Genomic DNA, 17540 nt, shown 5'->3' on the forward strand with positions numbered 1-17540 from the left:
TTTCTGCCTTCAGTCTTGTCTTCAGGAAGTGAAAAGCATGCTCTATTAGGTTGAGATCAGGTGACTGACTTGGCCACTGAGGAACATCCCACTTCTTTGCCTTGAGAAACCCTTGGGTAGCTTTTGCTGTATGTTTTGGGTCATTACCCATCTGCAATATGAAGCGGCATCCTATCAGTTTGGCAGCATTCGGCTGAATCTGAGCAGAAAGTATAGCCCTATACACTTCAGAATTCATCCTGCTGCTTTTATCAGCAGTCAGGTCATCAATAAACACCACTGACCCGGCTCCATTGGCAGCCATACATGCCCATGCCGTAACTCTGCCTCCACCATGTTTGACAGATGATGTGGTATGCTTTGGATCATGAGTTGTTCCTTTCCTTCCCCATACTTTTCTCTTCCCATCATTCTGGTACAAGTTCATCTTGGTTTCATCAGTCCAAAGAATCTTATTCCAGAACTGGGCAGGCTTTTTAAGGTGATTGCTGGCAAAGGCTAATCTGGCCTTTCAGTTCTTGAGCGTTACCAGTGGTTTGCACCTTGTTGTGAAGCCTCTGTATTTACATTCATAAAGCCGTCTCTTGACTGTAAATGTTGACAATGACATGCCTACCTCCGCAAGAGCGTTCTTGACCTGGCTAGATGTTGTGAAAGGGTTCCTCTTCACCATGAGCAAAATTCTGCGGTTATCCACTTTAGTTGTCTTCCGTGGTTTGCCAGGCCTTTTGCTGTTGCTGAGCTTGCCAGTTAATTCCTTCTTTTTCAGGATGTTCCAAACTGTTGTATTGGCCACTCCCACTGTTTTTGCTATCTCTCGGATGGGTTTATTTTGTTTCCTCAGCCTAATGATGGCCCCATTCACTTGCATGGACACCTCTTTGGACCTCATGTTGGGAGTTCCAGTGAACAGCCACCAAATGCAGATGTAACACTCAGAACCACCTCTGGGCCTTTTATCTGCTTGATTGGTCATAGGGTACCCAGGAAACAGGCCACACCTGGCCATGCCGCTGCTTGTCAGCCATTCATTCCGTTACTTATGAGCCACCAACGATGGGTGTGTGTGTATGCCACTGGCTGTACTTCCTGACTGGTTAGTGCCCCACTTTTGTCACACCCCTTGAATTGCAGCTGAAAGTCCTGACTTCGCTCCCATCTGGGTGTGTTTCCTTTCAGCTTCAATGTGGTGGTGTACGGAGGCCAACTGCTAAAACAGTTATCCTTGTTCCAATATTTCTGGCCCTGACTGTATATAATGAGAAATAGTTCACACCTCTTCCCCTCCATCCCCCAGCTAAATCTACTTCATAGCATTGGAGGCTAGCTGATGTGATGATATTCATCCCAGAGTGCAGGACACGGAATAATGGCTTCAAGTTACAGGAAGCCAGATTCCGGCTGAACATCAGGAAAAACTTCCTGACTGTTAGAGCAATGTGACAATGGAACCAATGACCTAGGGAGGTGGTGGGCTCTCCCACACTGGAGGCATTCAAGATGAGGCTGGACAGCCATCTGTCAGGGATGCTCTGACTTGGATTCCTGCATTGAGCAGAGGGTTGGACTCGATGGCCTTGTAGGCCCCTTCCAACCCTACTATTCTATGATTCTATGATCTTAGAGGGGTTATTGAATTATCACTTTTTGTTAATTGTTTCAACTGTTGTTTATTTAAAATATTTTAAAATCAATGATTTTTATTATTTGGATTGAAAGGAAAAGTTTATGCTGTTTCAGTGGCATTTCTATTCATGCTTTTTATTTTATACACCTCCTTGAGAAGGCGTTTTCATCTTGGAAGGCGGTATGAAAATATTTAAATAAATAAAGATGAAATAAGTAGGAAGGGAGGCTGCCTAGAATTATTCTAAATATTATGGTCAGATTTCAAAACGTTTCTGAGCCACAATTTCCACTTCTCTAAGAGCTGTGGAAGGACAGTTTCTACAGTCTCTGAATAATTAACAGTTAAGTTGGCAGTAAGGGAGTCGCGATAGGACTTTTAGCTTTGTTGAGCTTTATCAGTCTGTGGTTCCAGTATTTAGGAAGACTTTGGCTGCCAGTCAACAATCTATTCTTCAAATAATTAATATTATTAATATTAATATTAATATTAATTAATATTAATTAATATTAATTAATATTAATATTCTTCAAACAAAGAGCACACCAAACATTATTTTTAGGCAGGTTGAGTTCTGGTTTTGTACTAACAAGAATTACTAAGGGAAAGTCTTAGAAACCATTTCCAACTTTTATTTATGAAATATAAACTCTCAATAAAGCATAACATCAACATATAACATATAGCATAGCCTAAGATATTGATAGTTTAACAGGAGGTAGTCTTTCTTAAACATTTCTTGTTATTATGGAGGAGAGTGTTGCTAAGAACCAAATCGTACCTGTCTCAGTTTGTTAAACTGGGTTTTGTTAAATCCAAAATTTGAGTATATTTATACTTTTTTGTGGTGATTACATCATATTATAAACACACATTAGGTATCTTATAAATTTAGATAAATAGTTATGAATTAATGCATTTTGACAAGCCTTAATTCAAAGTTTACTGCTATCTTCGAACCATAACATGTATATACATCAGCTTTTGCTACCATAACTTGCATATAACTAGTTAACTTGCATATAGCTTTTCTTAACACAACATTTATTATCCATCAGTTATTGACTATTAACTGATAAGCCAAACCTTAAGCACACTTTTGACTTTGAATGATTGACCATCCCAGAAGCTTCAAATAAACCTCTAACCTTGACCATTAGAGGTTTATAGCCCATCGTTACTCAAATAACCCTTTGACCCTGGGTGATAGGGCTTTTACTAAAAGTTACTCAGATCACCTTGTGCATATAAGTTCTTATAAGTTACCCAGAATTCAGTGTGGCCCTGCTTTGTGTGTTTGTGTGTCTTCATTTTAAAATAATCACTACTTTTTTTTCTTATGCAGATCTCAAAATTTTTATGTCTTATAAGCCATTTTCAGTTTACTTGTATCTGCAAACAAGAAATGGTGTATATCCTATTTTGAAGGTTGGCATCTCATAGGTGAGTGAAATGCCAGCCTTTAAAAAAAGATATACACTGTTTCTTTTTGTATATACATTAGACTATTTTCAGTAGCCACTGTCAGCAATTCTGCAAAAGCTAAATCAACTATTCTCTCAAAATCTGGAACGGTGAGAGCAAAAAATTCACCTCTCCCCATTTTTAAAACCAGAAGAAAGAACAGCAAGGGCTAGATTAAACTGGAAGGAGTTTCCCAAGGTGTCTGTGGAAGAGGTAGGAGTGATTTCACTTATCCTTAGTCCTGTTCTATCGCCGTAACTTCATGATGGCAAAAATATCCAGAACGCAGAAAGCCAGTAGAGGTTTTTTCCATGAGCCATATGCTGTATTGAAAGTATATTTCACTCACTTGGTAGGAAAATTGGTCACTTATTTGGTATCAGTCTTAAGATATCAGTCTTAAAACATCAAGGTTGCAATTCTATATCAACAGATCTGGGAATAGTTCTGAGTAGACATGCATAAGATTGCACTGTAAGTCAAGGGCTTTGAAAGACCAGATCTAATGGGCATAAGCTACAGGGAGCAGATTTTTGGTTGATCATTTTAATGGTAAGAACTATTTGAAAATGGAACCAATTACCAGCGGGTGGGGGCTCTCCCTCACTGGGGGGTCTAAGCAGAGGTTGGACACTCATGAGCACATAAGAAGAGCCATGCTGGATCAGGCCAAAGGCCTATGTAGTCCAGCGTTCTTTTCCCACAGTGGCCAGCCTGCTGCCATGGGAAGCCCACAAGCAAGGCATGAGGGCAACAGAACTCTCCTGCTAGTGTTCCCCAGAAACCGGCATTGAGAAGCATTTTGCCACTGATTCTGGAAGTAATATATAGCCATCACGTCTAGTAGCCATTGGTGGCCTTTCCTTCATGAATTTGTCTAATCCCTTTTTAAAGCTGTCCACGTTGGTGGCCATCACTACTGCATCTTGTGGTAGGGGCTTCCACAGTCGTCTGTTGGGGACGCTGTAGTTCTGGAGGTCCTGCATCGAACAAGGGGTTGGACTAGATGGCCTACAAGACCCCCTCCAGCTCCATGATTCTAAGTGTTGCTCTTTTGTAACATATCATAACACAAATAGCAGCGATATCTATCCTTCTGTTCTGCCAGAAACTGAAATCTCAAGGGAATGAGCAACCTACGACGCAAAATGGCTTCTCTTTTCCCCCTCTCAATTTGGGGAATGCTGAAACGGGCTACTTAACGCAGTCTAACCTACTTGGCATTGCTGGGCGCATTGGAGCTGATTGGCAAACCATTGGCATAAACCTGGGGCTGTCCTATCCGGAGATACAGCGGATACAGTACAATAACAGGTGAGAGAGGAAACTACAGAAATTGTTACCAGGTGTATGACATACGGCACTGATTAGCCAGCTGCTGATACTGACTCATATGTCAGAGAGTTTTTCTTCGGTATTCCTTTTGCCATGGGATAGTCACACTAACCAGGATTCCTGTTCCCTACTTTACAGACTGTATCCCTGGGGTCTCCAGCATGGCGACTGTGGACACCAATGTGCCTGTGGAAGCCTCTTGTGGTGCCCAAGAGGCTCCCTGCCCCTCCCGATTTCAATTTTATTTCTTCAGATTATTTAAAATGAAAAATGTCTTCTTTTTTTTACCGGGAGGCTGGCATGCTGCAAAGTGAAGTATTGCTGTCCAGTGCCATCTGTATTTGCGCTGAAAAGAGTGTTTTTCTGTTTTGGCGCTCCGCCCCCACCTCTGCCTTGTTTTGGGGCAAAATAGGGGTGTCTTGGGTACATAGGTTACTTTCCTTCTACTTGCACATACACTCACCTTTCTCATCCATCACACTCACACATCCCCAAGGTCACTCCCCACCGGCTCCGCCCCTTGCCAGCTTTTCTAACTGTCTCTCCCCCCACCCCAAATTCAGTGCTAGCTTTTCTAACCTTCTCTCCTCCCACTATGTTGCTAACCCCAGGTTTATAGTATCCTGAAGGAGGGCATGGCTGACTGGAGCCCGGAACAAGAACACACCTGCTAGGAAGTGTGCTAGTGTGATGTAGTGGCTAGAGTGTTGGTCTGAGAATTGGGAGATCCGGGTTCTAGGCCACACTCAGCCATGAAGCTCACTGGATGACTTTGGGCCAGTCACTGACTCTCGGCCTAACCTACCTCACAGAGTAGTTGTGAGGATAAAATGGAGAGGAGGAAGACCATGTAAGCTGCCTTGGGTTCCTTGCAAGTGGAAAAAAGTGGGCTATAAATGTAATAATAAAAAGTGAGGATAAGGGCAACATCTTATTGTGGGTCTTACACTACCCCTACCCTTCTCAGTGGAGGATTCAGTGTTTCCAGATGGAGGGCTCCTGGTTATACAAATCAAAATACATTTTGCAGCTATTCCATCTTTTCCTCTTGAATGGGTTTTTTGACAGCTATAACTTGAAAGAATACTTAGGTGTTTGGCAATAGCTGTGTAGATGCAGGGACTGAAGGAAGTGAGGACAGACTGGAAATAAAGCCGAGTGCAGAAACCATAGCCAGAAAAACCATGTTTTCCCCTCAAAAGCATAGGGACTGGAATGTTCTGCTTTTAAAATGCAAGTGTCATTCCTTGGGTGCTGCTTTGTTACGTATCAGAATCTGCAGTTTGGTCATGCCAGTGCTTTGTTCCCTTGTTGGAGGAGTGGCTTCCCTGTTTGCGAAGGCATTTGGGTTTGCTGCTGCACACGTTCATAGGCTGCTGCTCATTCTAAATTTTGTTTTGCTATTCTTGGCATTGTTGCTGTAATGCAGAGGTAGGCAACATGGTGCCCACAGGCACTAATGTGCCCCAGACACCTTTCTTGGCACCCACCAAAGTGCTCTACCCCTCCCACTTTTAGAAATTAATACATTTCCTTACTGGCAGCTGGGATTGCTGTGAAATAGGTTTCTGGTAATGTTGGAAACTGTGGGATAAAAGGAGTTGTTGAATGTGTTGGGGCTCAGGCCTCACCTCTGCCTTTTACTCAGTCTCTTGGGCAGGTTACCTGTCCTTTGCCACACCTCCCCAGGCAGCCATTTTGTGGTTGTGCCCAGGGCAGTTTCTCAAATTGCCAGACATGCCCACATCTCAAAAACGTCGTTTACCTCTGCTCTAGTGAAACTCATATTTTATTATGTGTTTTAAAAGTGTGAGCTGTCTGGAGCATACGGAAAGGCATGGTATACATATTTAAATTGAATGAGGCTTGCCGATAATGGATGTGTGATACTGATTTGCGTCTCCCCAATCTTTTTTTGCTTCTTTCAGGGAAGACCTCAATACTCAGATTCTGAACATGCTTTTCTCCTGGGCTCAGCAAAATGAAAAGAACTCTGACTGTATAGACAAGCTGATCAGCGCCATGAAGGAGAGTGACCGCCAAGACATAGCAGATGAGATCACAGCCATTATTGCACTGGGAAGGCAGAAATACAGGGAGTCCATCCGGAGGGTGGGCCTGGACCAGGAAAGTAGCACTGAAGACTCGGCAATCGCCATGGTGTAGGTGCCAGTGGAAGTCCTCTGTCGCCTTACCATGGTACGCAGTGGGTATGCCGGGACTGTGCAACCGACTGCTGGTGGATCAGTGTGTTACCAGGCATTGTAAGAGCTGAGGCTGTTGATACCAGGCTCCTAGCCATCCATGCTGTGTACTAAAGCTCGAACATTGCCAAGCCTCCACATGGTCTCGCTCAGAAATGCTGGAATGGGAATGATCAGCTGGGTCTGGAACTGAGGCTCTGAGGTTCAATGAAGTGGAGACACTCTGAACCCTAAATGTTGCCAGTTTTGTGACATGAATGTGCGATATATTTATTTCATTTCTGTCGCCACCCCTGTAGGAAAATATCCATTCATGTTGGGGTCTCTGATGTACCCACGGGCACCTCTCCGGGTACCTCCCAGGCTCCCTGCCCCTCCTGATCTTTATGTGATTTCTTAAGATACTTTCAATTATGTTTTAACTGGGAGGCCGGCATGCTGCAAAACAAAGGGCTGCCCTCCAGCACCGTCTTTATTTGGATTCAAAACAATGGTTTGGGGTTTTAGCGCTCAGGTCCCACCTCTTGCCTTGTGCTTAGTTTCTTGAGCAAATGACTTTATTTTACTCTCACCAGTTTACCTTCTGAGAAGTGAGTGTCTTATGAATAGCCAGGCCTTGTCATGAGAGCCTTTTTATGAAGCCCCACCCCATGGCAGCCATTTTGTGGGAGCACCTGTGACACTTTCAAAATTCCAGATGTGTTCACCAACTCAGAGAGGTTGGGAGCCCCTCCCTTAATGTGTTGTCAAATTCAAGCTGATGAAGGGATAGCATTGTTCATTAGGAAGGGTAATGTGCTATGCAGTCTCCCAAGGCACATGGAGTTCAGATTTATTTGAATACCTAAAGGAGCCTTCGTTTTTGGTGTAGGGAGCAGGAAAGGTAGCATGCCTCTCTTACCTGCCATCAGATTTACACCTGGTTCACTCTGGGTCTCTGGATCTAGTCCTTACTCCCCTGCTGACTTCAGAGAGAGAGCTGAGAGAGAGCTATCAGGCTTTCTAGACTCCAGCAAGAGCCTACCATGTCCCATTATTAGCAGTCAGATCCTTCACACCTTCCTCCAAGAGCTTTACTGCCCAGCTACCACCTTTCCGGTGCTGCTGGTGGCTTTTAGAGAAAGCTTGGAAGTAGCCACTTGCCAGGTTGAGTTAGGATTACCCCTAGGCAATCTGACGAGAGAGCTTTACAAAAGCCCCATCCGTTTTGTTTTGAGGCCCAAATTGACATAAGATAGCTATACGTAGGCCGGCAAATAAAATTCTTTCTGGGCCCTGGGAGTGTTTATGCTCCATTGTGCCCTACGCTTTCAATAGTACCTGGTCAGATATCAATATGGTTAAGAGGCTCAGCTGGACTGCCTTAACCATGTTGCAGTTTCAGAAGTCGGAGCGGCCACTGGGAGCCCGTTTGCTCTTCAGAGGATGATGGGAGGCACGCTAACCATGGTGAGACTATCCTGGTAACTACGGAGGGAGTGGCCTGCGTGTTGTGGTTCCCCCCCACCAGTTACCCTAACTACCCTCTCCCCAAGCATATCTGAACAGGGCCCTTTGTATCACTGCTGTCAGAAACAGGATCTCTATAAAACAGAAGTTGTCCAATATTCCTAAACCAACACTTTTATTTACTTCATTCTCCCCACTCCTAGTTTCTCCTTCATGCCCTCTGCATGTCTTGTAGACCTAGAGGGCTCCGTATATTATGAGGGCCTACAAAGTGTTACATGGCAGTCACCGTCTGCTCATCTCCACTTTCCTCAGTCTCAGCTGTACTTCTAGTATTTGTCTATGTCTAAGAACTACTTCTAATTCCTTCTCTTCACTGCTTTCTAAACTGATCAGGACCTGGTCTCAAAACTGCGTAGGAGCTACGTGTTAGCTTGAAACTCATATTGAACACCTCTGCTTTAAAACACCAAGCCAGTTGCCTGGGTTGAATCTGGGACAGCCATTCCTACTTTCAAGAGTTCAATTATTGTGCATCCTATGGTGGCACCTGCAACACTCAGCCACATTCAGGACTCCCTGAAGCCATTATGGAGGTGCTTTTTGTGGATTTACTTCTTACTGTTTAGCATTCACGTAGTGTCAACAGTTTTCTAAAGCTGCAATCTTGAAAGCAGTTCTATAGAGTAAGCCTCATTGAACAGTGTGTGACTTGATTTCTGAGTAGACACACAAGGGATGGTCCTCCTTCCCATCTTTTGAAAGCGTTTGTGCTTTGTTATTTGCTTGAGGTTCCACGGAGTCATGTATAAGCATCAGCCAACTAAAATGATCAAGGGGCTGGAGCAGCTCCCCTGTGAGGGAACATTACAACAATTGGGATTGTTTAGCTTGGAAAAAAGGAGGGTAAGGGGAGACATGATAGAGGCCTACAAAACTATGCATGGTGTGGTGAATGTGGACAGGGAGACATTTTTCTTCCTGATAATACTAGAACCTGGGATCATCCCCTGAAGCTGATTGGTGGGAGATGCAGGACAGATAAAAGGAAGTGCTGCTTCACACAGCACATAGTTAAACTATAGAATTCACTACCACAAGATGCAGTGATGGCCACCAATTTGGATGGCTTTACAAGGACATTAGACAAATTCCTGAAGGAGAAGACTATCAATGGCCACTAGTCCTGATGGCTATGTGCTACCTCCAGTATCAGAAGCAGTATGCCTGTGTACACCAGTTGCTGGGAAACAGGGATGGGGCAGGAGGGGTGCAGTTGTGTTCATGTCCTGCTTGTGGGTTTCCCATGGGTACCTGGTTGACCACTGCATGAACAGAATGCTGGACTAAATGGACCCTTTCTCTGATCCAGCAGGGCTCTTCTTATGTTCTTATGAGTTGCTCTTATTCATGCTAAGATTCCTGCGTGGTGTTGTGTGTGCTCTCTTGGAGCAGACATGCAGCCATCAGGAGCAGAATGTGAAGAGAATACCGCAAAAGTGAGCTGCTTTAGGGCAGCCTTTCCCAACCTGGTGCCCTCCAGGATGCATGGATTACAACCCCCACCATCCCCAGACAGTGCTCCCAGCGGCCATGCTGGATAGGAACAATGGGAGTTGTAGTTCAACACTTCTGCAGGGAACCAGGTTGGGGAAGGCTGCTTTAGAGGCTGTGTTCAGGAAGACTGAGGTGGGGAAAACGTGTTCTCCTTCCCCAAAACAGAGGGCAAGGGAGGAGAAGGTTTTGTCCTCCGTTCAACTGCATCATCAAAGTCACATTCATTTTCATAACAGTGGGAATTTCATAATCCACTTCTGTGGGATAAAGTAAATACAGCCCATTCTACAGCCATAGGCTAATAGTAATACAACTGAAAGCTGAGGGTCGCATTCCATGCATGTTATGTCACAGGGTTTAGAATACGCTTAAGAAACAATGGCATGAGTGAAAATGTAGGCAAAGAGAAGGTTAGCAGGCCACTCAGTGAGTATGAGTTTAATTACACTGGCTGCAATCCAGAGAGCTTAATCATGTTCGAGTTCCACTTAAATCAATGGAGCTTGAAATAGTCATGACCAATTTGTCTCTTTGATTTGAATAGGATTGAAACACAACACATTTTCTCTGGGTTGGAGATCTGTTTTTTCCTTCTGTAGCCCTAGCTGAAGTGGCTAATCTTGGCAATTTATTCATGTTGAGGGCCAATAGCAAACCTTTTGGGCCATGGGCACATATGGCAATTTGAGAAACTGTCCTGGGCACCACCACAAAATGGCTCTATTGGAGGCATGACAGTCAACAAGGAACCTGGCCAAATGACCAAGTACAAAGTAGAGGTGGGGTCTGAGCTCCAACACGCTAAACAACTCCTTTGAATCCACAACACCAACAGAATCCTATTTTACAACAATCTCAACTGCCAGTAAGAAAATGTGTTTTGTTTTTTAAGTGGTAGGGTTAGGACATCTTGGCAGGCTCCAAGAAAGGTGTCCAGCGTGCATTGGTGCCCATGGGCATCACATTGCCTGCTGCTGGTCTATGGAATCAAACACCTTTTACTTTGTTTAATTCTTCTTGTTTTGGTGTCTGTGTTTTGACATTTGTCTGTACTGGGGAAATATTTATGTTCTTTGCTCCAGCTCTGGAGAGATTAAATTGGGCATGTTGCCTTTATTTGTAATAAGTGGAATTTTGTTTGCTCGTATGTATATGAAAACTAGAGATAAGACTGCATCATAATAGAAAAAAAAACATGACCAAGGCTGTGCATATTGTATGACTGCACTACAAAAGTGAAGAACAGGTCAGTATTCCTAGAAACATCATGTTTCATTAAAAAATAAATAAATGCAACCCTGAAGACTCCGCAGAGAGGCTTGGAAATATACACACTGCTTGGGAAACAAAATATCACAATTTTGCACCAAAATAATCCTAATTCTGTATCAGGGAAAGATAAATTCTACAGCCTACATTTGCTTATTGTGCATAATTTATTCTGCTTCTGTAAGTCATAGAGAAAGAAGGGCAAAGAACTGTGCAGTGAAATTCCAGTACAGGTTCTGATATTTTGCTGGCATTGCCACACACTTTCAAGCCTAGCTGGAGCTTTAAGGACTAGAAACTTGACTGGGTGGGGATGTATTAAATGAAAGGTTTGGTTTTCTGAGTGCTGAATTCTGTCTTCAGTACTCATTTCTACACGCAGAAACAAACTGCACAAAAATGCCCAGCCTGACACATTCTTCTTGCCAAAAAGTTCTAATTTCAAAACTTTGCTCGTTATTAATAGTTTAAGTCTCTGATGTATGGTTAGCCACTCTTTCAGTAGGTTGGCTCTAATTAAACTTGCTCTTTACCTCTTAACCTTCAAGGACATGTGTGGCTAGCCAAAACACAGTGACCTGGTAAACATGCTTCACCAAGAACTTAGATCCAGTCATTCCCACATGCTCACTGTGTCAGGTAAGTGTCACTTCACTTACCCTTTTTCCGCCATGCAAATTTAAAAGGCAAGAAGGTTGCACTGAAGTCTGTCTTACAGTAGGTGGCAGCAACACCGCTCCAAACTCTATAGCAGGCAGGGATGTACGAAAGTCACTTACCTGGTCGCAGCTTTTTTCGCGGTGGGGGGGAGGCGCTTCGCTTCCCCCCCCCGAAGTTCAGGCGAAGCGGGGGAGGCTTCCCGCCTCGCCCTGCCAAAATTCAGGCCGGGGAGAAGCGCCCCATCTCCCCTTCCGCGAACTACGAAAGAAAGAAAGAAAGAAAGAAAGAAAGAAAGAAAGAAAGAAAGAAAAGACCACATGGCCGTGATAGGCTATGTAAATTGTAGACGTAGCCTATCATGGGTGACTTTGGAAAAGAAAAAAAGCACGTACACAAATGGCAGCGCCCATGGGGCGCCGCCATTTGCATTCCTTGACCCCTGTAGTCTACGTAAAGATTTACGTAGACTACGGCGAAAATAAGGACGCCATTTGCGTTCCTTATTTGACCCCTGTAGTCTACGTAAAGATTTACGTAGACTACGGCGAAAATAAGGACAACGCTATTTGCGTTGCCCTTATTTTCGCTGTAGTCTACGTAAAGATTAACAATTACAACATAATTGTAAATATTACGTTGTGATTGCTTACAGATTTCCTCCGTAGGGGGGAATCCGCCTGTTGCTTCCGCCGTACTCTCGCCATTGTGGATTGCCTTGGCCAGAACTTTTCCACTATTTTCGTAATTATTTACATATTTTTTGTCATTGCTGCCCGAAATATGTTTCCCACTTTCCCGCCTTCTGTGCGCTCGCCCGCTGTCGTTTTCTCGGACAGGGACAGGGACTTTGATTTTATTAATTTCTGTGTATTTGTGCTTAATGATCCTCGCGTTTACTGGTCTTGTTAACCTAACCGCCTCAGTCACAATAAAAAAAAAACGGGACTGCAGCTCCGCTTCCGCAAAATCTGTCATCAACCTCCTGCTAACTTCCTGAATGTCGTCTGCATTTGCACTTGCGTCTGCGTGGGGATTTGTGGGTGGAGTTCTGTGGTGTGGTGGTGTGTTAGTGGTGGTGCTTGCTTATTATTGGATTTCCTGTTGTTTGTTCATTGTTGTGGTTTTGTCTGGTCTGTGTGTGTGTGTAGTTGTGCATTGTGGTGTTTTTGTCTGGTTTGGTCTGTGTGTGTGTGTAGTTAAGTGGTGGTTGTGCACGTGGCTGTCTTGGTGTGTGTTTGTGCGCAAATTGCAAAATGGCTGCACCAGTGCGTGGCAGGAGGTGGGACCATGAGGAGACCAAGGCCCTCCTCATCAACATTAAGCGCAGCGAGGCGGTGGCAGTGCTGTTTGGCAGCTCCTCCTGCCTCAATGAACTTTATTGGGCCCAGATAAAGAGGAGGATGGAGCCACCATCGCACAGTTGGACAACTGAGGTCCAAATGGAAGGCACTCAAGCAGTCCGTCGGAGAGGGGATTGCTGCTGCCGAGCAGAGGGCACCGCTGTCCAACCCCCCCCCCGCCTACTACTGGTGCATCCGCAGAGTGTGGGTCCAAGCAGGCCGGCCCCCATTTTTGCAGAGGTATATGCCTGGTAAGTTAGTTATCCCATCATCAAGCTCAACTAAATATGAAGACAAGGATGTGTACCGAAAATGAAGCTATCTCTTTGTGGTGTCATGCAGAAACAAACAAATCCTGACATTTAGCCTGCAATCCTATGCTTGCTGAACTTGGACAGAAAAAGGTCCCATCATCTTCCGGCCACTTTGGCTGGTTGAAGAAGGGATGCTGGGAACTGCATTGTTTTTCCCTGTACAACCACATGCATAGGATTATGCGGGCCTGGCTACTACAACTCATATTACACACTGACACACTGTCCATTTCCAGGGAAATGCTCCTGCTGCCGGTCTCTGCAGTGCACACAGGAGGACTGGCACCAGCCCAGCAGCAACAGGGCCAGCCTCTCGGTGTCTTCCTTCTTCATGTAGTGATTGCTGAATTTTTGCACCCCACCCACCCCACCTTTCTACCAAAACATTGGCACTCAAGTAAACTCATGAGCAAGTGTTCATCTGAGACCTTGGAGATCTGGGTATAGTCCACTCAGCCATGGAAGCTCGCTGGGTGACTTTGGCCCAGTCAGAAAGCCCCAGCCTACTACCTCAGTGTTGTTGTCAGCGTTAATGGAGAGGAAGAGGCTAATGTGAGCCGCCTTGGGTTCCTTGCACTAGGAAAAAAGGTGGCATTTATGCAATGCATCAATAGAATGAACAGATACCATGGCATTGCAAATGTAGAAGTGGGGTGACTAGAAGTGCAATCCTGTGCATGTTTACAGAAGTCCAACAGTCCCCATCACACCAAAACTGTCTGTACTGCATAATCTGCCTCCCTAATTATCCCCTCATCATTAGACCTTGTGGTGGGAGGACAGAATCAGTGGTTCTTATGGTAGTGGGGATGGTGATAGACAGATCAATCAGTGACTGGTTTTGTTCACTCACCACATATATAAAGGCATTCATTCTGTTACTGTGACATCCCACAGCTGCGCATCGTGCCTTGCTGGTGGAGGAGGCACTGGGGGCCGCGGAGAGGGAGAGGACAGAGGAGGAGGAGGAAGAGGAGAAGGAGGAGGAAGAGCCAGCAGCAAGAGGAGCAGCATCTGTGGAGGAAGGCCACCCTTCTTCGACAGATGAAGCCCCTCCTCTTGTGATCCGGACGCGTCTGATAAGAGACGTCCGGATGCTCAGGAGGACCTGTAAGTAGTACTACAGAATGGCACTTGACCTGAGCTAACAACTCTGCCTGCAAGATGCATATTACCATTGTGCTTTATTCTTCTCTTTTCTTTCTACACACAGGTGACGACCTTCGAAGGAGGGTGGAGGCCCTGGAGCGGGAAAGTCATCCTCCTCCGACGAGCTGAGGCCTGCAGCCACAGCCAGCCAGCCCAAGGTTTTTGAATTGTTGAATTGTTTCTGTGTTTTGTTTTGATCTGTTCTGTTTGTATATAAAGTTCTTTCTAAAAAATAGGTAACAATTCCTTGGTTCAAGTCCACAGATATAATTTCTTAAATCTAGATCATTGTACACAATGACCTCTGTGTTTGCTTACTGTTAACCACAACAAGAATGCCTCCCCAGAATCCCAGCCAAACAAGAACAGCTGCTGTAAGCTTCCCTCATAGGGAGATGGACAGTCCGCATCCCTGATGTTATGAATGAATGCATTTAAGACGAGGCTGGACAGCCATCTGCCAGGGATGCTCTGACTTGGATACCTGCATTGAGCAGGGGGTTGGACTCAATGGCTTTGTAGGCCCCTTCCAACCCTATGATTCTGTGGCTCTACGATTCTATGAAGTATGCTTTGTTTTACGTGTAGGTGCATATCACATACATGTAAACTGGACGCATACCAGAGGGATCTTTTCACATAGAACTCTTGGTGCTTAGGAAAACCCAAAAGCTGAGGGAGTCCAGGGAGAGACCACAACAAGGTCTTTGAAAGCAATTCCATGATTTATGAAAGAATTTTAAATGAATTAAAAGCACACATCAACATCAAGAGAAATAGAACTACATACATTTGGGGAATCAGAATCATACTAACATTCAGAGGGGTAAAGACACATATACAGTCGATAGCGGAGTACACTGGGATGCATAGAGAACTGTGTGTGTGTGTGTGTGTGTGTGCGTAGTAGGGATGTACGCTGTTGCATAGTCTGCCACACAGTCGGGTAGCGCAACTGGATTCTGCATGTGAGGTATTATAAAGCTCCGCCACATATTGCCAGTGCTTTGGGCTCTGCCCAGGCCAGACAGGGACTGCAGGTTTGGACAAAGTTCTGAGGGACACCTCAGTGTGACCACTCACAAATTGTATCATTCTGCCTCATTGTCCCTCAGAACTCTGGCTCACATTAGCAGCAGTGTCATCCCAGGGGTCCTCCTCATCACTTGATGACTGCTCTACTCTGCTGCTGACAGCTGGTGGTGGTGGGAGGAGGTGCTCCTTGGGAATCCATCCCCTGTTGGAGCATATGAAGGAGAGGGTGGAGACATGTTGTGGCGTGAGTCTGGAGAAAGGGAGAAAAGCCTTTCAGAGGCAACACTCGAGGGAGGGCAAGATAGATGCCAAATGGCGACTTTGGTCAGATGTGGCCAAACGCCACGTTTTGTATCCCAGTATAGGAGAGGATCACTCTCTGGGCTGATCTGTGTTCCCAAGAAACTCTCTCTTGAATAATCTTCAAGTTCCCGGACAGCCACATCATAGGCTGATGCTTTCCTGGCTGCTTTGGCACATTCCCCCCGCCTGCACCCACTTACACCAAGCTCCACTGCCATTGAGGAGTAAAAGCTGAACTTGAGACAAGATGCCCCTGTGTCTGACTCTGTTTGTTGTGTTGGTGGTGCAGCTGCTGTGGCATCATCATTGCCCCTCCTGCTGATGGTGCTACTGCTGCAGATATTGTCTTCAGGGGAGGTAGCAGTCCTACTAGCCTCACCCAGCTCCTTCTCATCCAGCCCATCTCTCTGGAAGCACTCCATGACTTTCTCAGTCAAATTTTTTTTACACTTTGGAAGTCAGGGTTGTCGTTTGGAGGCTCCGCACTTGTTGTGCTATCCCTGAACCGTGGTTCAAGGAATGCAGCAGCAACGTATTTCATGTCCCCCCTGATTGAAGTTATGTGTTTGTTGGTGCCCAGCTCCTGCAGAAGGAATTCTGCAAGCCTAACTGCAGGATTGGGGAATAATTGCCTGCCTCCAGCACTGGTGCGCTCAGAAATCTCAGAATGGCGTTTTCTCAGCACCCCCTCTATGATCCTCAGCACAGGTAGCACTTGGCCCAGTGTGGCATAGTCTGCACTCAGTACCGCTGTGCATTCATCGAAAATTTTTAAAATGTCCACCAGGTCTTGCATCCAGAGCCACTGATGTGGTGTGACAAAAAATTTGGAGTGGTGTTGCTTCTCAGTGATGTAGTCATTTATAGCTGGTCTCTGCTCACAGAGTCTCTGAAGCATATGCAATGTGCTGTTCCAGCGTGTGGACACATCCAAAATTAATTTGTGTTCTGGAAGGCCACGGCTACGTTGGATGGCGCCGATTGCCTCCATTGCTGAGCAGGACTGCCTGAAGTGGGTGCAAATGGATCGGGCCACCTTAAGTAGCTTGCCAATTTTAGGGGAGGCGTTGCTCAATCCAGAACGCACCACAAGGTTCAAACAGTGCACAATGCACGGAACGTGGTTTAGCCGTGCAATGCGGGCTGCTTTTAGGTAGTTTGAGGCACTGTCTGTTGCTACACAGCCCACTGTAAGATTTAAGGGGGCCAACCAGGACTGAACAACACCACTGATGCTGCTGACGTTTTCCACTGTGTGTGTCCCTGAAAGCATTGTGAGGGACAATGTCGCTGTTCTACGACTCAGTCGGCTGCTCGCACTGATGGATACCCATTGCGCGGTGACACACAGATAAGACTTTGTTTGGTTACTTGTCCATGTGTCACTCGTTAAATGTACACTTCCTCCAACTGCACATTTCAAATCCTGTTGGAGCACCCGTCTGATTGCAGAAGCCAGGGCTGGAATGGCTACGCCACTAATGTAGTGACGAGAGGGGACATCCCACCGAGGGCAGATGCTCTTAATGAAGGTCAAAAAGTCTTCATCTTCCACCAGGGAAAAGGGAAGCATACGTGCTGCAATGGCCACTGTCAGGAGGTGGGTCCACTGTCGTGCCTGGGCGCTGTCAGAGGGTAATTTCTGTGTCAGCGCAAGGCATTTCTCCAGTGAGACCTGCCTCTTAGCAAAGCTGCCTTCTGTGCCCTTCCCACCCAGACCACTTTGCGTGAGGTCTTTGGAAGATGAGGCAAAGGCGGTACTGTTCTTTTTGGATGGTTGTGGCTTCCCGTTGCTATCTTTGGGCACAAGAAGCAGATGATGCACCTCCATGTG

At 45.5% G+C, this 17540-nt stretch overlaps 1 protein-coding gene across 1 annotated transcript in view; it reads left to right on the top strand.

Moving 5' to 3' along the window:
- PIDD1 (p53-induced death domain protein 1) overlaps positions 1-10757 on the top strand; it is a 34105-nt gene extending 23348 nt beyond the window's left edge. Inside the window, exons 15-16 of the mRNA XM_084856692.1 lie at positions 4200-4405; positions 6355-10757. Of these exons, the coding sequence (XP_084712818.1) occupies positions 4200-4405; positions 6355-6592 (444 nt within the window). The 3' untranslated portion in view covers positions 6593-10757. The remainder of the gene's footprint in view (positions 1-4199; positions 4406-6354) is intronic.
- The last annotated feature ends 6783 nt before the right edge of the window (positions 10758-17540 follow it).

The sequence above is a fragment of the Heloderma suspectum genome, chromosome 1 (genome assembly GCF_057233095.1).
Source record: "Heloderma suspectum isolate Gila_16-S chromosome 1, 16-S_ref, whole genome shotgun sequence".
Classification (NCBI taxonomy): Eukaryota; Metazoa; Chordata; class Lepidosauria; order Squamata; family Helodermatidae; genus Heloderma; species Heloderma suspectum.